The sequence below is a fragment of the Symphalangus syndactylus genome, chromosome 11 (genome assembly GCF_028878055.3).
Source record: "Symphalangus syndactylus isolate Jambi chromosome 11, NHGRI_mSymSyn1-v2.1_pri, whole genome shotgun sequence".
NCBI classification, from domain to species: domain Eukaryota; kingdom Metazoa; phylum Chordata; class Mammalia; order Primates; family Hylobatidae; genus Symphalangus; species Symphalangus syndactylus.
The window spans coordinates 83,718,621-83,744,488 of NC_072433.2; the positions used below are offsets into that span (position 1 = coordinate 83,718,621).

General features: G+C 37.7%; 1 protein-coding gene and 1 long non-coding RNA gene across 2 annotated transcripts in view; one reads left to right on the top strand and one right to left on the bottom strand.

Moving 5' to 3' along the window:
• The window catches only part of LOC134731747 (uncharacterized), a 202,807-nt gene that overhangs the window by 53,916 nt on the left and 123,023 nt on the right, over positions 1-25,868 (top strand). The window contains exon 2 of the long non-coding RNA XR_010114305.1: positions 10,621-10,707. This is a non-coding gene — a long non-coding RNA (uncharacterized lncRNA). The remainder of the gene's footprint in view (positions 1-10,620; positions 10,708-25,868) is intronic.
• Positions 21,711-25,868, bottom strand: part of PCSK1 (proprotein convertase subtilisin/kexin type 1) — a 42,364-nt gene continuing 38,206 nt past the window's right edge. Inside the window, exon 14 of the mRNA XM_055233367.2 lies at positions 21,711-24,737. Coding sequence (XP_055089342.1) covers positions 24,360-24,737 — 378 coding nt within the window. The 3' untranslated portion in view covers positions 21,711-24,359. The remainder of the gene's footprint in view (positions 24,738-25,868) is intronic.

Below are 25,868 nucleotides of genomic sequence, written 5' to 3' on the forward strand. Positions count from 1 at the left end.
CCTGTTTGAAAGTGATCTTTTCTTTGTGGTTAGAATTCTGAAACTTTACAATGATTTCTTAATAATTGCTTCAATTATTTAATGATTATTTCATCCATGCACCCTCAATATTCTATATCTCTTTTTTAGAATTTTACTATTTGAATGTTGACCTTATATTGTGTTTTTATCTATATATTTTATATATTTTTTCTATTTCTGATTTCTCATATATTTAATTTTCTTTTAAATAGATTTTTCTTAGTTCTTGATGGATTATTATATAAATCTCTTATTTTTTCATTTTTTTATTCTCTGAATTAGCTTTTTAATATCTATAAGTATCTCTTCTCTCTCTGAAAATATCAAACATTTTTGAAGTTTTCTTCTCCTTGTGAAATCTTTGTTTCTTCTAAGTTACTGTTTTTGCTTGTTGGCTTTGTCTTCTAACCTTCAGATTCGTGGCTGAAGTTTAGAAGAAGGTCTGGCAGCCCTTAGCTGCCGCTTGGTATTTAACTATGGAGCATCAAAAAGCTTTCTCAGAAGCTGTGTGGCAAAAATTCACTCTGACGTGATCTGGCTGAGTTGTTTTGTTAAATGAAAGCCAAAGGTAATTCCTTTAGATCTTTTCTCTTGGAAAGATGATCATAGAAGAATATGAGAAGACATTTTAATCTCCCTTCTGATATTTAATTACACAGCTGCCAAAAATCTGAAATCCAAGTAAGGAAATGTGGCTGAGAGTCTCAACATTCAGTAGGTACATTTTACTCAATTCTCCTTATTTTAGTATGCCACCCCTCCCCTCAAGTGACTCTTTGTCTCTTTATTCTGTTTTATTTTCCTTCTAAGCTCTCTTCACCGCATGACCCACTATACTTTCATCTCTTAATCTGTTTATTTTTGTCTTCAATTAGAATGTAAAGTCAATGATAACAAGTTTTATTTTTGTTCACTGTTGTATCCCCAATGTCTGACAACTATGCTTTGCACATAGTAGCTGCTCAATAAAAATGTATGTCATGACTTCGGTTAAATAATATGAAATTTCTGCTATTCATCTTGTTTTGACCTTCAAAATGGAAATCTCTTACATTTCAAACTAAATAAAAGAGGATCTGAATGGCTAAGGATTATCACCATTTTCCTTGTGATATGAAACTCATTATAGGAGGTGTTAATATATTTATAATAATATATTTTATAATATATTTTTATATATAATTAATTAGTTAAATGTCTTGCTGACTTGCCTAAGATTACACAATATTAGGCAGTACTGCAGTAGAACCAGGACCAGAATTTTGTATGTACCAGGGACTGTTAGAGATTCTGGGGATAAAACAGTGACTATAATAGACTTCTGGGGATTTCTAGGAGTAAGACAGACAAAAAAGAAGCAAGCAGCCATAACAGGGTATTGAATGAAATTGTTCTTACTTTCTTGAAACTTTAAAGGTCCCAAACTGTGGACAATATGCAATATGGAACCTCATAAACTAAAGAGAGCAACATAGAGCTGCCAAACACCCCTTCAGGGCCAGACTGGTTCTTTAATTTTTGCACCCCACAACTGCATCCAACCTGTATACACAGAAAACTGAAATTCACAGGGATAGCAGCACTGATTCATGTAAGGGGTAGGCCTGGAAATCAACAGTACTGTTGCTTTATTCCAGCTCTCTTCATATTCACAGTAGGGATATGAAGAGTTTGGATTGTAAATGCCTAGCCTGCCTGCTTGGACTACATTGTGCAACTATTGCTTCAGAGAGACCTGATGTGGTGGAATTATGAGAAAACATGTAAAGCAAATCCACAAGCAAAACAATAGAAGAAAGCACATGTAATTCCTATTTTCCCCGTAGAGAAGCTGTGAGTAAACATGAGGTGCTGTCTTAGGGATTCACCTGTTTATGATATAACTCAAATTGGAGAGTTATAGTCTCCAATCATGTAGACCTAAACGAAGCCAAGTTAATGTCCACAATATACTCACTCACACTTCCAATTCCAGGTACCTATCTTTATATTTAAAGGAAATGAAGAACATCCGTTAGCAGATGGCAGTCTATATAAGGGCCCATGAAATACATCTGTGTCTTGCAGACCCCAGTTACAAAGGAAACAGCTGTTGACCTGGACCAGCATTTGTTAGTTTTCCATTAGCTCATAGTGTTCGCTAGGCCATCTGTAGCATAGAGCTAAGTAAATGGAGTCACTTTTCTATGGTTGGCTCATTTCCATAGCTCATTATGTAGGAAGGCTGATAAAGCATTATTGTGCCAAAGCATTAAAAAACTCAGGTTCTAGAAAAGTTTCCAGAAAGGTCATCATTAACAGGGCTAGTCAATAAGCTCCCACCTCATGTAGATGCTGTACTAATCCTGCGATAGCCCATGGGGGAGGAGAGCTTTACTTGAATTGCTGTCAACTGTTGATGAGGAATGGGGCAGAGGCTTAGCATATTCACATTTATTTTCTGATAGCACACTTCCTGCCCTCTCTACCTTTCTTCCTTTCTTCTTCCAGAAACATTTATTGTCACTGACATGGAGATGAAGTATTTTATAAGGTGTCTGGACCCTCAAAGTGCAAAATTATACTTTCCTTTCATTATCTTCTATTAGGAGGCTCTGTGTCTCTTTCACTCGCTGGACTATAAATCACAGGAAAGAAGGAACCATTCTGGGTGGTGGGTTCTTGTTACCTATCATACCATCTGGCACACAGTAGGTGTTCAATAAATACCCATTGGTTGAAAGTATGAAAAAGGAATTTTGATCATGAGCCTAGACAACCAGTCTATACTGGTCTTTAAAAGCACTCCAGATTTATAGGCTGAAAATGGGATTAAAAATCCAAAGACAAACAGAAGAAAAAAGCCTTAAACACAGCAGGATTTATGACTATTACAGAGCTAAAAGTACATTATATTCTAATACTAAGGCAGCATACCAGGCTGCCTTTGTTATCATTCATATAAACTCCTCTAGCTCACTTTCTGATTTTTCCTTCCAATAATTTGCCCTTGATTAACTTTCTTTTTTAAAACTAACATTTATTAAGTACCAATATTGTGCACAAATACTGTGCATTTGTTTTCTCCTGTAAATTACATGAAGCAACGATCACCCCAATTTTGGAAATGGGAAAAATTGAAGCTCTCAGAGTTTAAGTAATTTCTCACAGGTAATAAATAGAATGACTAGGATTGGAACCCAGGTTTATGGGCTACTACAACACAGTTTGTTAAATATCAGGTGGCTTCTTCAGTGTTCCTTGCTATACCTCACCCTTTTAAATTCCATTTTGGAAAAAAATTCCTGAGAGCTTTGTTCTTCAGTCCTTTATTTATTTTTCTTTTGCCCATGAATCTGATTACATATAAGTTATACCCATTACCTTCAGTATTTTGCCAGACCTTGGCCAGGGGTGGCTCTTCTAGCCAATGGATATCATGGTGGCTGCCCTCAGAAGGCATGAGAACCTGCAGGAGGAGGACTTTGGAAATTTGGAACCCATTTGCCCAGGGAAAGAGCTGAATATTTCTAGGGAGGCCAGACCCACCAGGGACTGCTGCATTGGTCATAAATGTAATACCATGGGACTTAAGCAGAGAACAAGCAAGCCTGATCCCAGAGTTGAGGAGTAGCCAGGGGGTTATGGCTATTTCCAGATTCAAATACTGTCCCTGTCTCTACAAAAGCAATACATCTTTCTGGGGGGCCCCACACACCTTCCTGAAAATCCTGCCAGATTTCTGCCTTTCCTAAGGCTGCACCTTGGGAACTACTGTCTTATTTCCTTCATCTTCTGTGACCCTCTTTCCTGGCTTTATGGATATTTTCAGCAGGAGCCACCATCAATGCTCACTGAAAAGGACATCTTTTGCATTATCATCTAGGAAGATTGGCTCCTGGGTGCCTCTTTCATCAATTTATACTTAACCCAATGAAAAAGAGCTTCACAGATGATAGCACAATGTCCAGGCACATCTAGGAAAGGACATTACTAATTAGGATATATTAATATCCTCTCTTGAACTGATTCTCCAATTTATTTTTGCTTTCTTTCTAATGAAAGAATCCTTAGTGTCTACTTGAATTCAGGCATGCATATTTTTCTGCTGTAATACTTTCTTTTCATTTGACAGGCAGGATTGTCTTACAAGGAAAAGCTGAACACTCTGACAGCTGATTACGTTACATGCCTTTTTTATTCTGCTCCACAAAGAGAACTGGATGACAGTGATGATGACCTATGAAAAGCAATTAAGGCCTCAGGATCATTTCTACTTGTGGGCTGGAGATTAGATGACAGAGGGCACCAAGGGATTGTTTATAATGGATAATAGGTTCTTTGTGTAAGGTGCAGGGTAGGACATGAAATATCTTAGATTCTGTAAGAACATGTCATTTTTCTGTCCCAAAATAGGTAGACAAACCCAATAGAACTCTTTAGTGCTGGTAGATCAACTTAATCTTTTCTGCTTTTGCCAACAATATTTCACAGAGGATGTGTCCATTTGTCTTTTTCAGGAACAGCCAGTTTTCCTCTGTCACTGAGGTGCAGGACTTTCAGAAAATTACTTCATATCCTGGATGCATTGCAGCCCTGTGGACATTTCCATAGGGAATAAAAGCAGCTATCCCTTCAAAGACAGACTTTTGAATAACTTAACATCTAACAATAGAATCATAATGCTTAAGAGCACTTCCTAAGCAGTTTTATCATCTATGAGGCTGGTTGTGCTGGACATGGAGCATTTCATTTCTTTTTTTCTTTTCTTCTCTTTTTTTTTTTTTTTTTAAGACAGGGTCTCACTGTGTTGCCCAGGCTGGACTACAGTGGCACAATCACAGCTCACTGCAGCCTCGAGCTCCTGGGGCTCAAGCAATCCTCCCAGCTCAGCCTCCAAAGCAGTGGGGACTACAGGTCCACAGCACCATGCCTGGCTAATTTTTGGTATTTTTTGTAGAGACAGGATCTCACTTATCTACTTGAATTCATTGTTTTTGCTGAAAGACTTGATGTTTTGCCTGTTCTGATTGTGGGCATCAGTATTTGCTGTTCAGTTTAGCATGTGGAGTTGGTATAAAACATGTGTAAAAACATTAAGATTTGGCACCTTATGTAGAAAACCTGCTATACTTCAAAGTAGAATAATTGCCAGCTACTCAGATAAACTTGGTGGGGAAAAGATGAGTTTCCATAACACCAAAGCAATGTCTGCCTGAACCATATGTTTTCCAATTCAAAAAACAGGTTTTTGGATTCAAAACGTTCTCCCTCTTTCTTTATTTTATTCTTGGTAATATGACAAGTAGAAAAACAGCAGGAAACATTTAGGACCACATAATAGAGGGCCATTTCCAGAGAAGAAACAAATTCATTGGGACAGTCCAGAAAGAAAACCTTGATATGCCCATGAATATTTGCTCTATTCTGGAACTTTTGACATACAGGAGGTGTAATGGAAAGCGTCTTGGACTGAAATAATTTCTGATTTCCACTCTTCAAGCTCAAGGTGTGAAAGGTAAAAATGATAAATAAGGAGAATACTGTACTATCCACTAGACTCTCTGCATCAATCTGCGTATTCATGTGTCGATGGGTACAGTAATTATTTGTGTCTGCTCAACATCTTTTGAAAATGCTGTCTTATAGTTTTCCATCTTTTGAGTCCTGTCTCATCAAAGTATGCTGCAAAAACTGCATCAGAATCTTTTGCTACTTAAGGTACAAGCACGTGACCTAAGTTTCCTCATTCAGATACACCCCTACCAAAGACCGATGAGAAAGAGACCCATGTTAGGATGTGGCCACAGAGAGATTTTCTGGTAGTTGTGGTGGAAGAAAGGTTCCCGTTCTTCTGGGGTTGTGGCACTGGAGTTTCCGGCACTCAATCTCGGATATGATCAGGGCTGAGCAGTGGGTGGTGGTAGCAGGGCTGTTTTCACTAATACATTTCCCCACGGGTAGAAGATGGCCATTGTTCCTGTATTTCTAGCTGCTTAGCATTTTAAGTTCAATTCTCTGACTCTTTGAGATTCTGACACTTTCTCATATATTCAATAAGTCTCATTTTGCTTAAATTAGTTAGAAATCATCCTGTGATTTTCAACTAGGAGTCTTGACCTGAATAATGGAAATAAGAAATAGTAACAGAGGGGCAGTTTAACGTCAGTTATTATAGCTAGAAAGGGCATTGGAAATGGAATATTGGATGTGACCATAGAATAAAAGAATCTGATAGAGATTTTCAGGTGTCTTCAAATATGGAAGTTGTTTTCTTGCTTAAATATAGAGGGATGTTTTCTCAACTTCCCCTATAGCTGTACAAGAAATAGCATTAAGGGAAAAAATCTTGAGCATTTACAAGAGTTTGTTAAATAGCATAAAGAAAGTAAGTCCTGAATCATCATCTGGGATAATTTATTATTTGCTTTTTGGTGTGTTTTTTTTTTTTTTTAACTATGCACATGCATTTACTCTTATGAGTTTACTACACAATGTAGCTTTGTTAAAGAAAAATTAGAAATATAAAAAACACAAAACCAAGGGAAAAGTCTCCTGTGATGATTAATTTATGTGTCAATAGGCCAGGCTATGTAGTTCCTAAAGTGATTTAATAAAACCTAACTTAGGTGTTACTGTGACGATATTTTAGCAATGTGGTTAACATCTACAATCAGCTGACTTTAAGTAAAGGAGATTACCCTGTATAATGTGGGTTGGCCTTACCCAAGCAGTTGAAGGCCTTATAAGCAAAAACTGAAGGTTCCTACAGAATAAGAAATTCTGCCTCAAGACACTATTATAGAAAATGCTGCTTATGTTTCTAGCCTACTGGTCTATCCTTTGAGTTTTAAACTTGCCAGCCCCCACAATCCTATAAACTAATTGCTTAAAATAAATCTCTCTCTCTCTATATATATATATATGTCATTAGATATATAATTAGATATAATTAGATATAAAATTATATATAATTATATATATAAAATTATAAAAATATATATCTAATTATATATATATCCTATTAATTCTGTTTCCTGGAGAACACTGACTGATACATTCACCCGTAAGACCATCACCCTCTAATATCACATGCTAATATCATGGTGTCTTTACTCATTTTTTTCTTTTCTTTTCTTTTCTTTTCTCAGACCTCTCAGGGTTAATTCATATTTTTTCTATATACATATATACAGTCATATAATGCATAACAACGTTTCAGCCAGTAATGGACCACATATACAATAGTGGTCCCATAAGGTAAAAATGGAGTGGAAAAATTCCTATTGTACAACAGTGTTGTAGCCATCCTAATGTAGCACAATGCATTGCTCATGTGTTTGTGGTGATGCTAATGTAAAGAAAACTACTGTGCTTCCAGTTGTATAAAAGTATAGCACATATAATTATGTACAGTACATAATGTTAGCTAATGATAATAAGCAACTATGTTACTAGTTTATATATTTACCATACTGTACTTTAAAAAATTTATTTCTACTTATTTTTTATTTTTTGAGACGGAGTCTCACTCTGTCACCCAGGCTGGAGTGCAGTGGTGCAATCTCGGCTTACTACAACCTCTGCCTCTTGGGTTCAAGTGATTCTCCAGCCTCAGCCTCCTGAATAGCTGAGATTACAGGCATGCACCACTATGCCTGGTTAATTTTTGTATGTTTACTAGAGACAGATTTTCACCATGTGGGCCAGGTCGGTCTTGAAATCTTGACCTCAACTGATCCTCCTGCCTGGCCTCCCAAAGTGCTGGGATTGCAGAAGTTTGCCACCATACCCAGCCCCATACTATATTTTTAATCATTATTTTAGAGTGTACTTCTACATATATATAAAAAGAGTTAACTGTAAAACAGCCTCAGGTAGGTCCTTCAGGAGGTATTCCAGAAGAAGGCATTGTTATCATAGGAGATGACAGTTCCATGAATGTCATTCTCCCTAAAGCCCTTCTAGTGGGATAAGATGTGGAGGTGGAAGACAGTGATACTGATAATCCTGATTTGGTGTAGGCCTAGGCTGTGTGTGTTTGTGGGTTATTTTTTAAGAAGAAAATTAAAAAGTAAAACAAAATAAATAAAATAGATAAAAATCTTATAGAATAAGGACATAAAGGAAGAATATATTTTTGTACAGCTGTACAATGTATGTTTTAAGCAAGCGTATTACAAAAGAGCCAAATAAAAAAGTCAAACTTTGATTTTTTTAAAGTAAAATTTTAATTTTTAATTTTTTTAAAAATTAAATTTATAAAGTAAAAGTCTACAAGAAGCTAAGTTTAATTTATTATAGAACAAATAAAAATATCTATGAATTTGGTGTAGGCTAAGTATACAGTGTTTATAAAGTCTACAGTAGTGTACAGTAATGTCTTAGGCCTTCACGTTCAATCACACTTGTTGATTCACCCACAGCAACTTACAGTCCTGAAAGCTCTTTTCATGGTTAGATATACAGGCAAATCATTTTTTTCTCCTTTATACTGCATTTTAACTGTGCCTTTTCTATATTTAGATATGTCTAGATATACAAATATTTACCATTGTGTTACAGTTCCCTACAGTGTTCAGTATAGTAACATATTCTACAACTTTGTAGCCTAGGAGCAACAGGCTATACCAGGTAGCCTAGATGTGTAATAGGCTATACCCTCCAGGCTTATGTCAATATACTTCATAATGTTCACACAATGATGAAATGGCCTAATGACACATTTCTTAGACTGTATTCCCATTGTTAAGTGATACATGACTGTATATATGTGCAACTATTTACACATTTATTTACAAAATAGGATAATACTATTCACACTGTATGTTAGGATGCTTTTTTCCCCCACTCAACAGTGTACCCTGAATACATTTCCAAATCAATGAATGTACTTTTAAAAACATCATTTTTAATTTATTGCTGCATTATTGATAATAATCAAGATATGTAAACAACCTAAATATTCACCAACCAATGATTGGATAAAGAAAAAATGTGGTGTATATATATATATATATATATATGCGCGCAATGGAATGTTCTTTAGCCTTAACAAAGAAGGCTATCCTGCCATCAGTGACGATATGGATGAACCTGGGGGACATTATGCTATATGAAATAAACTAGACACACAAACACAAATACTGCATGACTTCATTTATATTTGGAATCAAAGATAGTCAAACTTATAGAAGCAGAGAGTGGAATGGTTTTTGCCAGGGAATAGGAAGAGGGAAAGTGGGAAGGAGAAATTGGGAGATGTTAGTCAAAAGATATAGTTTCAGTTATACAAAATGAATAAATTCTGGAGATCTAATGTACAGTGTAGTGACTACAGTTAACAAATACTGTATTGTATACTTTACATTTTTTAAGCAGATAGGTCTTAAATGTTCTCACCGCACCGAAAAAGAGAAAAAAGAAAATAAGAATGGTAAGTATGTGCGGTGATAGATATGTTAATTAGCTTGATTGGGATAATATTTTACAGTGTATATGTATATCAAAACATCAAGTTGTGCACTTAAATATATAGTTTTGATCTGTCAATTATACCTTGATAAACCTGAAAAATGTTTGCCAGTTTTACAAGCAAAAAACTAAAGAAACAAACTCATAAACCCCATCATTTTTAGTGCCAGTTTATTATCCCATTGTGTGAATAGTACAATTTCTGGAAGTAGGTCTAAAGATATCCTTTAAAAGTCCTAGAATTAGAACTTCTGGATGAATAAAATTCATATTTTTAAAACTTTTGGTACATACTGCCAAATTGCTGTAAAGAAAAAGAATACTAACTTATACTCTTATTTATGAGTGTCCTTTCCCCACACTTTAACCAATTCATTTTATTATCATTCAAATTATTTTCTAGTTTAGAGCTTTAAAAAACTAACAGTATTATTTAAAAATTTTATGTTGGTGTATATGTATTTTATGTAATTGAGATTACGGTGTATGTATATATGCAAGTAAATATATATTCTACTTTTAAAAATAGTTATTACAAATAATTTCTTATAAAACTTTCTAATTCATTTTTAGTGACCTAATAACATTCCACTTCACAGATGTGCCATAATTGATTTATGCATTCTGCAATTAGTTATACTCTCTCATTTTTGCCAAAATTTCTATTTCCTTAGGATATTTTCTCAGAATGGGATTATAGGATCAAAAATTAGGAATGTTTATGAGCTTTTGATACCAGTGAATGTTCTCATTAGTGGAATAAGTCTGTTTCACCATATTCATCGATTTTGAATATTGGCTTAAAAAGTGAGAAAAACGTTACAAATGCAGTATGTAAGAGCGAAGCAGGTATTGCATTAAAAATACTAATGAGGGTTAATTTTGGCCCTCATCTAGATTCATTTGCTATTTCTATTTCTTGTTTTATAAATGAGAATGAGGGACTTGAAACAAGTATTTAGTGAATCCGTTTACACTGGGCAAATGTTTCCCAGGTTTCTACATTTGTATTAACTTACACTGTAGCACAGGAGTAATAGCTAGGGCAACAAAAATGGAGTTGATGAAGTATATAAATTGTAAACATAAATTCTGATAAATTACAGATATGAACATAAAAACCTTTTACAATTACCTGTCTTTTAGGGCCAGAGGATCTACTACCACAGAACCATTCTAGATGTGAGTTCCTAGTGTGAAAGGACTGGGAGTTAACAGAAGAGCCACAGTGAGGTAAAGTTTGCTGTGTTTATATTTGCATTGAAGTTATTTTAAAATATTTTCTCTCTCCTGCACACGATATTTTTGATTCTACAGCATACATAGAATCTGTATGTTTGATTCTATAGCATAAGTTCATTTCTTCTCAATCAGCCCTTTTGGCCATTTTGTTAAAGATCAGAGGTGTAGCCACATTAAGGAAAAGCATTCGAATCTGGGTTAGCCCTATCCACGGTGGCAGTTATTACCTGATTGCCAGCGCCAGGATTGGATAGAGGGGGTATACAGCAGCCCGTCCTAAATGGTGTCTGAACAGGACCATTTCTGGTTCAATGTAGCCTTCCTTGGTTTTAACCTGTATTACATGGGCTTGCGTGAAAGGAACAATATCCCTTAATATTGAAAATTCACTAACACGGCAATTCTTAAATTATCATCCACACAACCCTGGAAGTCGTGATATCTTTTCAGGGTGTCTGCAAAGCCGGAATGATTTTCGTAATAATTCTCACATGATTTGGCTTTTTCACTTTGTTGATATTTAGATTGACGGTACAAAATCTATTGGTGGTACCTTAGTTACACCAAACTGTACTAGAAGTCATTTTATGCTTCACCCTTACATATTCATAATTTTAAAAAAATTTCCAGATGCAATTAAAAATACTCTTGGTGAAGCAGTAAAAATTAAAAATAGGCCCTTGAATATATGCCTTTTAAGTTGGGTGATGAAATGTGAAGTTTATATAAAGCACTTTACTGCATGCCAAATTATCAGGCTTTTCTTGAAGAAAAACATTTGTGTAATTGTTTGAGTTGCAAACTGAACTAGTTGCTTTTTCATCAAACATCATTTTTACTTGAAAAAGGAAAAGACTTATAGAAAAACTGTGGTTATTCTGACCTGAGTATTTGGCAGAAATTTTCTTGTAAATGAATAAAATGAGCCTGTCACTTCAAGGAAAACAAAAACTGATAGTCTTTGTTGCCGGTGATGAAGTTTGAGCTTTCAAGTGAAATTAAAGTTTCAGAAAACTTGTATCTACTACCATGAGGTTGATGGCTTCTTAATATTTAGAGGTTTTATTATGAAATTAGGAATATTAACTTATGCATTTTTAAAAAAATATTGTATGATGAAATATGTCAATATTTGGAACATTTGCATAACTCAGTGAATCAGTGTTGTCCAAATAGCAATGCTTGGGGTTACAAAATTATGCATGGATAAAAACTCTATTCAAAGTTCAAGATAGACCAATGGATTTTAATTTAGGAGAGCCCAAAAAGTTTATTGGTATAGTTTTCAGAGTCTACATTGTATCTTTTAAAAAACAACTTGTTGAATCTTGGTGTAGTATCACAGGAGAATATCCACAACTATGTTCCTTCCTTTTTCAGCCATATCTTTGTGAAGCTGCCTTTTCTTCATATACCTCAACCAAAATTTCATATTGCAGCAGGTTGAATGCTGAAGTACATATCAGAATCCAGCATTCTTCTATTAAGCCAGAAACTAAAGAGATTTGCAAAAATATAAAACAATGCAATTCTTCTCATTAACATTATGTTTTGGAAATATAATTATTTTTCATAAAAATATGTTATTTATGTTAATATACAGTGGGTTTATTACTGTAATTTTAGAATTAATTAATAAGTAGATATTTAATTTTTTCCATTTTTAAATACAGAAAGTTTCAATAGATATAACCCATATAAACAAAAATCCTTTGGGGTCCTCAATAATGTTGAGTGTGAATGGTGCATGATTCTAAAAACTTTAAGAACTGCTATCCCAATCAATTATTCTTGGATAATTTTGCATGTGAATATCATGAGGCTCTCCCAAGCAAGGTAATGTATTCAGCAATAGATTAGGATGACCTCCTGATTTGAATGTAAAATTGGGTGTTATGGTCAATAACAGTCTCACAAATAATTAATTAAGAGATGTCAAAAAGAAAAACACAGCTTTCAAAAGCCCCTTGAGTATTTCGCTCATGTGTGCCCGACTGTTGGACGTGGTTACTGAGGTGTGCTGGTGAGTGCAGCTCTTGGTCTCCTAGGGGAGCTATTTGCTTTGCCTTGTTACACACATGCTCTTTTGATCTCAGATACTAGTCTCTGTCTGGCTTCCTTGTGGTTAATACATCTGACATATGGCTTGTTTCTTTGTCTACCTTTTATTGTGTTATTTCATCAGGCTACTTTGAAATCAGTATAAGCAATAATCAGCAGACTACAATTCGGTTTTAAGTGCATTTTCTTATCAAGATACGTAGAGTTATATGGTATTCTTATGATCCAGTGCTTCAACTGATGGCATATAATGTGGCGTTAAATAAAACTATACAGCCTGACATAGTTAAGTGTATTATTACCTGACATTGAACATAAAAACAGAAGAGTGAAAAAGGTGTATGAAGTCTTCATAGATAACTAAGCAGCTGAATGAAAATACAGAAAGATATTTCCCTGCTGCTATTCTAATGTCGCTACTTCACTTTTTCTAAGCTTTGGATTTCTCTCCTCATTTCCTCTTTCCATAGGTTTCTGTTCTCAGCTAGTGTTTGATACCACCTAAGGGTTCTGTCAGTTTAGTGCTCACGCAGTTTATCACGCATCTTCACCACTTATTAGCTATGTGACCTTGATCGGGTGAATTCTGCTGTTTGTGCTACTACTGTATTTCCCTCTCTGTAAAGTGGGGGATAATAATAAGTGTATCTACATCACTGAATGAAGAATATGTGAAACCATCCATGAACTGGGCTCAGCATCCTGACTACCACCCCCAGTGGATCCTCCCTGGATATCAGCTATTATTCTTCTCTACTTTTACTCATTGGCACTTTCATCTCATTTGCACAAAGAGCTATATTAATTAATTCAACAAATACATATTTAATAGCTATTGCGTGCTAGGCATTGTACTAGGATGAGGGATACAATGGTGAGTAAAAACATTGCCCATGAGAGCAGAGGGCATGTCCACATAGTACTTAATACATTATGCTATTTCTGGCCTCTATCACAGTGTCTGACAGAGAGTAGGTGTTTCATCCAAATAAGCAAATAACCAACCCTATGAAGTAAGTGAAATTATTATTCCTATTTTACAGATGAAGAAACTGAGACTTAGAAAGGAAGAGTAATCCATCCAGTGACACCCAGGTAGCTAGTCACAAAATCCCTCCTTAGGGATCTAGGAAGAAAATGCTAACGCTGCCAATTCATGCTACTTGAGAAGGGTTAATCTGGCTTCCCAATTTCTAATTTCCAAAGCACATCATGGACCTGCAGATAAACTAAATGCTCAACAACACTTTCCATAAGTACTCACTGATGTCCACCTTGTGGTACAAAGACACTGTGCTAATCTTTGGGATACTGCAGTTAACCTGAGAGACATTAGAGGAGCTTACATTCCGTTCGGGGAGACAGCTATAAACAACTGGTTATGTGTGTGGTTGCCTTGTGATAAACACTATGTAGACACATATACTAGAGTTTCTGACTTAAGCTGGTATGATGGTCAGAAAGGCTTCCCTGAGGAAAGAATTTGTAAACTAAGCTCTGAAGGGTGAGTAGGAAAGAAGTGACTAGAAAAGAAATGGAGGAAAAGCATTTCTAGTAGAATAGCATGTTCGAGAACTTGGAGCATTATCATACTGGAGGAAGGCCAGTGTGCTACACCCAGAGACTGAGTGGGGCAGGGAGATGACATGGAGCTATGGAAACAGGTTAGGGCCAAATTGCCCAGGGCTTCAGACACATGCTAAGCATTTTGATTTTGTTTTGTTTTGTTTTTTTGAGATGGAGTCTCGCTCTGTCTCCAGGCTGGAGTGCAATGGTACAATCTCAGCTCCCTGCAACCTTCACCTCCCAGGTTCAAGCAGTTCTCTGCCTCAGCCTCCTGAGTAGCTGGGACTACAGGCGCAGGCCACCACGCCCAGCTAATTTTTTTGTATTTTTAGTAGAGATGAGGTTTCACCATGTTGGCCAGGATGGTCTTGATCTCCTGACCTCGTGATCTGCCCGCCTTGGCCTCCCAAAGTGCGGGGATTACAGGTGTGCATTTTGGTTTTATCCTAAGTGCTCTTCAGTGAGTTTTCAAGAAGAGAGTGATGTGGTAAGATACGCAATTTAGAAACATCACAGTATGAATGGAGACCAGGGGCACTCTGTTGCAATAGCAATGTGAAAGAAGATGGCAGTGTGGACCAGGATGGTAGCACTGGAGACAAGTAAGTGGGCAGGCTTGAGAGATACTCAAGATGTTGCGTTCATAGACCTGTGACTTAGATCAGGGAGATGAGCAGGAGGCAGACCTGAGTTTTATGGGGTCTGAACCTCGTGGAACTGGAGAGCTCTTTCAGAAATGGATACTGTGTATGGGAAGGCCCTAGGATGACTGTCAAGGTCCTAGGCATTTTATACAGGCACAGTGAGATATGTACAGGCACAGTGAGATATGTACAAAGAAGAGGAGGTATCTCTTCTCTCCACCTCTTTTTATTAAGAAGCCGCACTTTTCTCAGAATCCTCCCCAGCATTCCTTTCATGCGTAGGAAATTGGGTAGAAAATTAGATAATTCCTTCCAATTCTGAGACTCAGTGATTGTGGTGGGAACAAAACATTTTAGGAAGTACAATTCTCATCAGCAAGCTGAGAAGACAGTCCACATCTGTACTCTAGTGACAAGATATAATTATTGTTCAATAAGATACTTTTGATATAATTATGCTGGGACAACAGGGATAAACGAAAGCTGTCCTTGACAAATTGGAACAATGACCACTCTACCTCTTATGGACATACATAACTGGGTGAGTTCCCTCTCTTCTTCCCACCTCTGAGCAGTCTTCCCTGCCCTTGTATCCCTGCTGCTGGGCTATGACTCATCTTCCTCACTGACCACAGTTGGCACCTGTTTTCCATCAGCTGACTGGCACTGCAGCATTTTCCACTGGGGCAAGGAGAAGGCATGAGCTGTAAGATCTCAGAAATAATCAGGAGCATGGGGATTGTTAGCCTTGCTTCCGATGGAACCCAGACTCAGGCTGGGAAATTATTGACGGGATGTAGTTGGCTGGGAAATAGTGTCTTTCCAAGTGAGCCGAGAGAACACTGGTCCCTGAATATGCTCCAGGAGAAAGGGATTCTGTCTGGACAAATGCTGAAAAACACAGCCCTAAAGAGTCTTAGTGCACACTAGTATATTTAAAAGGCTATTGAGAAGTCCTACAATGAAAAAATGCAAAAAACTCAGGTTTTGTCCACAACTATGCAAGACCAGGGCATCCTTTTTAAACATACACACCCCACACCACTGATAAATATCCCGAAGAATAGACTTGGAGAAACTTTAAAAAGAAGACACATTAACATCAAGGCAGGAAGGCCAAGAAATGGGGAGACAAATAGAATGGCCCAACATACTAGAATACTCCTAGAGTCAATGTGCTGGTTATTAACATATCTTAGCATCCCTGGGGCTGAGCCACACATGAGTTCATGGGATTGATTCTTCATCCAAATGTTGCTTGAGTTATTGGATTGGTTTGTTGCCTCCTAAGAACTTTGGTTCCTTTCAAAATAGGTCAAAGAGTGATGATTGACACGGACAACTTCTCTCACCCTTAAATTTATTGGGGTTTCCAAAATTTGAAGAAGCGGTATAAACTCTCTAGGTGTTCTTGGAAGCATGAGATCGCTTATTAAGGCATCAGTTTGCAAAATTTGGAAGTAAAGCTAAAAAGTGAAACAGAGTGAAAGAGCAAAAAGATGGGGTTGGATAAACCAGTTTTAAAATCGTGGCTTAACTGTACAACCTTTGGCAAATGATTCAACCTTTCTGAATCTCAGTTTCCATATATGTAAAAATACTTCACTTGTAGGATAATGCAAGCATTAGAAATAACATGTCTTATTCATGAATTATCATTGTGAAAATATAGAAAGTGTGTGCTTAATGCAAAGAAAATGTTCAGTTAACAAAAGCTATTCCTATTATTTCAAATAACAGAAAAGAATCTACAGTAGATTCCTATGGTTCAGGAAGGCATACTCTGTTCATGGAGCAGAAGGAGCAGAGTGGATAATTCAAACTGTCACGTATATTAATGCTATTGCCTTGCAAATTACAAGGCAGTTAGGAAAACATTTATCTTCCTTCTCATGAGTTTAAATTTGTATTTAAGAATAAATATTTATTCCGTGCTATAAATATCTTCTAAAGTGTCATGTCACCCTTTTTGTCTTGCTAGTATAAAGCATAGCTTGGATGCTGGAATTACTGCCAGGTTAAAATCTCAGCTCTACTCCTTGCTATCTGTATGACCTTAAGCAAGCAAGCAAAACACGTTACCCCTCAGTGCCTCACTTTTCCCATCCTCAAAATAAGAACAATAATATTATTTATCTCAGATTTGTTTTACAATTCTTGTGAGAATTTAATTAAACAATGCACTGTGCTGTGAATATAGTTAAGAAAGAATCTGTTTTGTATTATTATTGGCATCTTGATGCTTTAGAAATTTTTTTTGGTTTGAAAATTGTTACTCCAATTTCCTTCTGGATGCTAGGAGAAATCCTTACCAATTGGATGTGAGACAAAATTAAACAATGATTTTCTTTATTCAATATCTTCTTTTCCCTCACTTGTTGCCTCTGGCTTTCCTTAGTCCTGGGGAACTGGCTTTTGAGCCTCAACTGTCACTTCAAGGACTCCTCGTTGCAGTTCAGTCTACACTGGTGATGATTAACCCATTTTCAGTGTGGCATTAGGAAAGGAAGTTTCACATTGGAATGATAATTCACGAGGCCACATAATCTTAGCCAGAGATATTTAACAGTATTTTCATCTTCTTCATCAATTCTTACATTTTCTCCTTTATTGAATTTGCACATAAGAGCTACAAATTCAAATCTGTTTGGTTCTAAAGTCCATTTTGTTTTCATGACACCACAATAAAAACAACAATCTCACAAATAATGAAAACTAACATTTACTGAATATTTACTTTCTACAGAAACCATACTTTGCCAGGCACGGTGGCTCACGCCTATAATCCCAGCACTTTGTGAGGCCGAGGCGAACAGATCACTTGAGGCCAGGAGTTTGAGACCAGCCTGGCCAACATGGCGAAACCCCGTCTCAACTGAAAATACAAAAATTAGCTGGGCATGGAGGTGGGCACCTGTAATCCCAGCTACTCAGGAGGCTGAGACAGGAGAATCAGTGGAACCCAGAAACAGAGGTTGCAGTAAGCTGAGATCATACCACTGCACTCCAGCCTGGGCAACAGAGCAAAACTCCATCTCAAAAACAAAAACAAAAACAAAAACAAAACAAAACCAAAATAACTAAATTACTTCTCTGCATTATCTTATTTAATCCTAACAGCAAATGCATAAGAGGTAGACTTCATTGTTGGAGATGAGTAAATAAGGCCCAGAAAGGTGAGGTAACCCAATGGCACATAGTTAGAAGGTGGTAGAGCCTGAATTCAGATTGATTTGTGGCTGACTCAAGAGTCCACACCTCTAGCCTTTAAGTTGTTAATATATTTTCAGACATTTTTGGTCCTTTAATGATTAGAATAGTATCATTTACAGCAACTGATTGAGAAAAGCTAAGACTTGTGGCTTTTTGGTTTCTGTAAGTAAAAATAACATCAGCAGGTTCACGGCCATTCATTCATGTTACGAAAGCTTAGTAAATGCTAGTAAAGAATGACCCAGAGCCAAGGGCCTAGATGCTCAGATAAACAAGATGGGTTTGATCCACCTCTGAGAAGCCTGATGGGATGGATAGGATCTCACAGGTGGGCTTTCTTCCTTCTAATTCTCTCTGGCAAGAGAATTTGAAACAGCCCATAAATTTCTTTATTATTACAAATCTCTCTTAACATTTTGGTCTCAAAATTTATACTATTCAATAAGCATTTTCTTATCCAAAACAGACTGGCACTAGGCACCCTACCACGGAACACTCAAATTACACTCTTTTCTATGAATGTGACTATGAACTGAAAATTATGCATGATATGTGGGGAGCACTGGGCCCTCCCCAAGAATGAGTTTTGGGCTGAGCCCTGGTGGTGCCTGAAATAGGAGAAGTGATGATGCCAGAAGTATTTAAAGTATGTAAGACAGAACTAAGTCCGAAGGCTACTCTCCTGTCAGTGAGACATCATCTAGGTTTATAAATCACCTGCCACTGGGGCTACTAGGGACAAGGATACGTGAGATGAAGGGATCAATCATGACAACCCTGCAGGAAGAAATTCGAGGATGTTTTCCTCTATCCTCTTCTAAGAACAAGAATTCCCTTCAAGATTGGGGGTCCCTGTTCAGACACATATTTAATGAAGATACTCTCAATATGGGGGTGTATAGAGATGGGGTGCATATGGATGTGGAGGAGAGAGAAAGTGCTTTATGGCATTCCAGGCAAATTGACTGAAAGTGGCATGCATGGTAGAGAGAACCAGTATAGAAACCAGGAAAGTGGTCTCTGCCTCCCTGGCACATGCATGAGAATGATGGGCACATAATGACTTCAGTCACCTCCTTTTACTGATACATTAATGATAGAGTAATGCTTATAAAATATGTACATATAGCAACAACATACAGGTTTAGTTAGACTGTTCTCCTCAGGATGGCTCTGCTTCATGCTATGAGTTGGCTGGGCTTGGTTCCAGAATGTGGTTTCAATTTACATCTGGTTCATATGCATCTGTTCTGGAAATCAGGCTTAAGGGGCAGTAGCTCCTGGGGCACACTCTCCTCACAGCGCTGGGTCACTGAAAAGCAAGGGCCAAGCCAAACTGTGCAAGCACATTTGAGGCCTCTGCTTGCATCGCATTCATTAATATTCCATTGGCCATAGTAGATTGCACGGTCAACATCAGTGGTCCAGGAAAGTATACTCTGTCCACAGGGGCAGAGGGAACAGAGTGGATAGTTCTAACAATCAGTTATATGAATGCTATAGCCTTGCAAATTACAAGGCAGTTGGAAAGCATTTCTCTTCCTCTTCATGAGTTTAAACTTGTATTTAAGAATTAATGTGTATCCTTTGTACACGTGCATGTATTTGTGTTTGTACTCACAGCATGCACATGGTTAATCCAATAGTTACCAGATGGACATTCAAAAGAAAGTAGAGACCATCTATGGAAATTGCTTTATATACACACAAACACACACACACACAACTATTTCTGTATATATATATTATATATATATATACACACACACATATGAAATTCAGCCTTTAAAAGGAGATCTTGCCACTTGCAATAAATGGATGAACCTAGAGTATATTATGCTAAGAGAAATAAGCCAGACACAGAAAGAAAAATGCTGCATAATGTCACTTATATGTAGAATTTTTAAAAAGTCAAATAGAAACATAGAGTGGAATGGTGGTTGCAGTGGGGTGGGAGAGGTGGGGGGAAATGGGGAGATATAGGTCAAATAGTATAATGTTGCAGTTATATAGGATAAAAGTCTAGAGATGTGATGTACAGCATGAGGTCTATAGTTAACAAAAATGTATTACATACTGGAAATTTGCTTAAAGAGTTTTCTTAGCATTTAGGTGCTTTTACCACAAAAGAAAAAAGAAAAAACATAACCGAGAGAATGGATATGTTAATTTGTTTGACTGTAATAGTCCTTTCACTATGTATTTATATATCAAAACATCACATTGTATACCTTAAATATGTACAATCAATCGATTAATTATATCTTCAACTAATCCTAATGGAAAGAAGTCCTTCTGGAATTTCTGAAACATTATTCTAGTTTTGCTGAATGATTACGACTTAGGAGAAATGAATGGATTCTGAGGAAAAACCAGTCCCCAAGGGGGGAAAGGTCAGATTCTGAGATGGTGGGTCGAAATTCCAGGAATGGAAGTTTGAAGCAAGAGAGAGAAGTGGGCCTGAAGTTCGGAAATCAAAGTTGGGAATTGGGGCCTGGCACAGTAGCTTATGCCTGTAATCCCAGCACTTTGGGAGGCTGAGGCAGGTGGATCACCTGAGCCCAAAAGTTTGAGACCAGCCTGGGCAATATGACGAAACCTGTCCCTACAAAAAACACAAAAACTAGCTGGGCGTGGCGGTGCACACCTATAGTCCTAGTTGCGAGGGAGGCTGAGGTAGGAGGATCATTTGAGTCTGGGGTGTGGAGGCTACAGTGAGCCATGATCATGCCATTGCACTCCAGTCTGGGCAAAAGAGTGAGACTCTGTAGCAAAAAAAAAAAAAAAAAAAAAAAAAAAAGTTGGGACTTTGAGGGTTCTAATGAGAGAACCTCTGGGAAGGATTTCACACTTAGCTGCTTTACTCTGGCCTGTAAACTAAGTCCTATTTGGTGAACTGTTGGAAATCATTTCTCTTACATGTAGTAAGTCCCTTTAGTTTAGTTTAGATAGTTTGTTCATTTCTCAACATTTCAGTTAAGGCTCAGTCATACAGCTTTGCATGTTGTCAAGAAAGTGAAGGATAAGGCCGGGCGCGGTGGCTCACGCTTGTAATCCCAGCACCTTGGGAGGCCGAGGCAGCTGGATCACAAGGTCAGGAGATCGAGACCACGGTGAAACCCCGTCTCTACTAAAAATACAAAAAATTAGCCGGGCGTGGTGGCGGGGGCCTGTAGTCCCAGCTACTCGGAGAGGCTGAGGCAGGAGAATGGCGTGAACCCAGGAGGCGGAGCTTGCAGTGAGCCGAGATAGCGCCACTGCACTCCAGCCTGGGCGACAGAGCGAGACTCCGTCTCAAAAAAAAAAAAAGAAAAAAAGAAAGTGAAGGATGGGCTAGAGAGGAAAATAAAACATACCTTGTTCAGGTAGATTCTTAAATTGACTCCTAGAAAGCCCAATATCCTAAAAAGGAATTAACTCCTTAATGTAAACTTTCAGCCTTTCTTTTGTGTAGTCCATTTGGGAAACACAATAAAAGAGGGAGATCTTGTTTGTGGTGGAAACATGAGCTTTTTTCTTTTGAGTTAGTGAGAAACAATTTATTTTTCTGATTTATAAGCATATTTTACATATTCTGGTCAATACATCAAATGTATAATGTGGAAGTTCCCTTAAGAATACCAAGACCACACATGTTAAACTCAGCTACACGTTGTATTAGGCTATTAGACAAATGTCACTTTTAATATCACAACACATACATGTACTTTTTTTCACTGACAGAGGAACATGCCTTTCAAAAATATTTTATTGGATGAAACTTTCTTATTCTCAGGAAAACTTTTGGTTCTTTAATATAATTTATTATGCTCTTTAAAATTCTGTTTGATAAAAGCATTGGTATGTTATAAATACCTGTAAAGAAAATATAGTTTAAAATTTCAAGGGAAATAGTATATAAGTTTCCTCTTTTACATTTTCACAAAAATCCACACAGGCACTAAGAAAGACTGACAAAACTGTTTTATATCTGAATATTATACTCCAGGTTGGAAACATTCAATATGATTTTATTTAAATATTAAAGCTTCTTGAGAGTGAACCTTTGGCTACAACCCAAGGAGTTGGTTGGGGTTTTAACCCAGAAAATATTTTGTTAGGAAGAATCAAAAGAAAGATTTATGCATCTAGCACTAGACCGGGAATGGAAAAGTAATGAGTTTTCATTCTAACTCTTTCATTTATTGGCCTCTCCGGGCCAATCTAAGGATTCTCTGGTCCTTTTTAGTTTTAATACTTTTTGATATGCTCCAATATTGGAAATTCTATCTAACACTTTATATCGAACAATATATGAAACTTCCAAGGACAGAGTGATTCTGCAAGTCTTTTAGGAAAACATTCTCTAAGCATTATGGGCATTGCTCTGCAAACGCCCTCGTTCTACACAAATTCAAATGGTAGAAGAGCAGGTGAAAACCATACTTCAAGCCAAAGCACATGACAGACTCTAGTGTTCTTTTTATGAACCAGTTCAATGCCATGAATTGCCTTATGAAGTTCAAACTTCATGGAAGAATTGCAAACAGTAAACTCAGTGAGAGAAAGCCAGCGTTGTAGGTGACTGCAGACTTTGTAAGCATATTGAGAGAAGGAAGCTAGAAGGTTAGTAATAAATGAATTAGTATTAGTGAGCATCCAGGTGAGGTGAGATTACGTAAGCAAACTCATAATTATTATTGTACAGATCCTGCCTAACAGAAGATGCGGGTAGTTTGCTTTTTCCTGATGCATTTACACTTTGTACACATTCGCTTAGTGTAGGAGTGGGCAAAATCAAATGCCTATTGGATACCGCCCAGCAAGGAATCAAGCACCTGCTCTAGGTAGCATGGAGCAGGGTGCCATGGGGACTGAGAGCTCATCTAATCAGGCAGCTGCTACTCAGCTCCAGCTAACTGCTGCCATGAGCAAAGATGGGTCTGAGAATGAGGTTTTATGTGAAACATCATATTTTCAGTAACCACTCATATTTTAAAAACATTCTGCATGCCAAACAAAATCTACCCGAGGGACAATTAAGGTCCATGGCCCGCCAGTTTCTGCTTCTGATTTGAAGCTTAGGAGCAATTTGATGAGAATTTGGACGCTATCAGTGATAGGATTGGAGAAGATCTTTTAGTATCAAGGAATAAACATTCAGTTTCAAAGACCTAGAACACCCTGTTGTAATGAACACAGTTGGAAAAAAAACAAAAACAAAACTTCTCATGGTTTCTCCCTATTATGAGTATTTTTCTATTATTACATTGGGTCTCCATGTGATGAGTGGTTTCCTGTTACTGCTGAAAAAAATTGTGACTAGGAATTTGCCAAGTCCCAAGTGTAAGTTTTCTTTTTTCTGGGAAAGTGGTATAAATCATTTCTCCCAACATTTATTTTGTGGCTGAGAAAGGAGACAGGTATAGGAAACTTTCAGAAGAAGGAGAAACAGAGGAAAGACCAGGCATGCAACACGAGTCATAACCACCTTTGGATCCACGGACGCCTCTGGCACCACAGACACGGTGCACCAGGCAAAGAATGTTCGAAAATTGCTCAAACCAGAGCATTCAGATTTCAAGGTCTGTTTCTAGATCTAAATAATCCAGCTTTTGACCAACATGACCAGATTTTGACTACAGGAATGAGTGGCACTTTGGAATAGAAAGATCTAGGGAATGAGTCTTACAGTGAACTCCTTCATTAGACCTACCAAATACTTTCTTGGCATCAAAATTTGAAGAACCACATGGACAAGGCAGGAAACAAGCTACAGAAACAGTTTCTGTCTCCTTCTCATTCTTTGCAGATTATGTTTTCAAATTAATTGATATCCCAGGTTTTGCCTTTTCTTTTGAGAATTGAAATGGGCTCTAATGCAGTGTTCTAATGTCGTGTAAGAGCTTTTTGTCAACTGTGACTCCAGAAAGAACAAAACACTTTACTTGTGCAGACAGGAAAGATGTGTTTTGAAATACCTATGATCAATTCTGGAAGTTGAACTTTCTGCTTGAGCTCATCCCCTTCACATGTACAGTTTAGGGAGAAAAAGAAAAGGTCCCACAAAGGATATTATAAGCATAAGAATTCATGACAAAACAACCACTTCAGACACAGGCAAAATCTCAGGGTAAGGAAGAAGCATGAATATTTCCAACTTGGGACCACACACTTATTTTAATTTTCCTCATTCAGAATGTCCACCAGAGCTTGAAGCAGCCGGTCATCTCTGTGCTTGTAAGGTTTAGTGTTATAAAAAACATCAACATAGTCATTATACAGACTGTCTTCAGAGTCTTTAAGCTGGGAAGGTTTGTTCAGCTTTTCCAGGGCTTCGTAGAAGTTTTCATAAGGGATGTTGAGCTTTGCACTTGGGGACTTCTTTGGTGATTGCTTTGGCAATGAGTTTTTACTGAAAGCACTTTGCAGGAGTCGCAGCATGGCCTCGGAAGGGGCTCCCTCCTCCAACTCATCCCTCCGGCTCCCTACACCGCTGCTGCTGGGGCTTTTGGACACCAGAGTGTTCTCCTTAGGGTTCTCTTGTGTGGGCTGCTCCTAAGACAAAGAATGCCATCCACAAAGTGAAGAAGGTTCATTATTTATGGCCAGACAAGCTAGGTGCAACCCTAGCACAGGAACGCTGCCTGCCGCTTGAGAGGCAATGAGGGGAGGGGAGAGAGTTCAAGACTGGGAGCCACATGGAGTTGGGCTTCAACCCTCATTTGCCTACCCTCTGGGGTACCTTTAGCAACCTTTTTAGTCTCCCTCAATTTCACCTGTCAGGTGGAATAAGAGTACCTCCATTTGTGGTGGTTGTGAAGACTGGGTGAGACAGTATAGGGACGTACTCAGTACATGGTGGTTTTCTTCACTTGTCAGCCTGCTGTCATGGAATCCATTTTGGGAAGCAGAGGATATCAAAATATCTAACAAGTCATATAGAAGGCACCCACTGGTTGCGGTAGCATGGGGGTGCCTTCTTGGAGGCACTTGCTTTCAGAGCTACCCTTTTAGCCACTGAGTTGTAAGAAGTGGTCAGGGGAAAGACTGAGGTGCTAGGCTGGGGAGGAGGGAGCTGGAGAGCTCGGAGAAGCCACCCTTGGCCAACTGCTGTGGAAGTGTTTCAATATTCCAACACTCACAAGGTTAACCTGCTTCCCAGACTGTGAAGAAAAGTACTCAGGACTCAGGTCCTGGAGGGAAGCTGCTTTGAAGAATATAAATGGGACTAGAATTCAAGCTGAGGCCTTCACAGTTCATGTATAAGTTTCTTGAATACTTACTTTGCCTCTGTATCTTCCAAAACACCCAGCTCAGAGCTGGACCTATTCAGAGCAGGGCGTTCTGAAAAATCTGAAAACCTATCTATTACACCTGAGGCACTGTGCTAGATGCTGGGATACAGAGATAAAGAAAATGTGAGCTTTTTCCACCATCTGATAGAAGGAAGCCAGGAGCCATAGCAGGCTGAAACCCAGGAATGTGAACGGCTTATTTTAGCTATCCTCTGAAATTTTTTGAGAAAAAGTGTGATCTATCGCTCTCCTTCGTGTTGCCCAGAAGTGTCAGTTAATGAATTAATAAAAAGAAGCCTACATGATTTGGCCATTTGAGCCTTGTTTTTCTTTCTGCAAAATGGATACACAAATGTCTATCCTTCCTAGGTTATAGGGATTATAGGTTAAG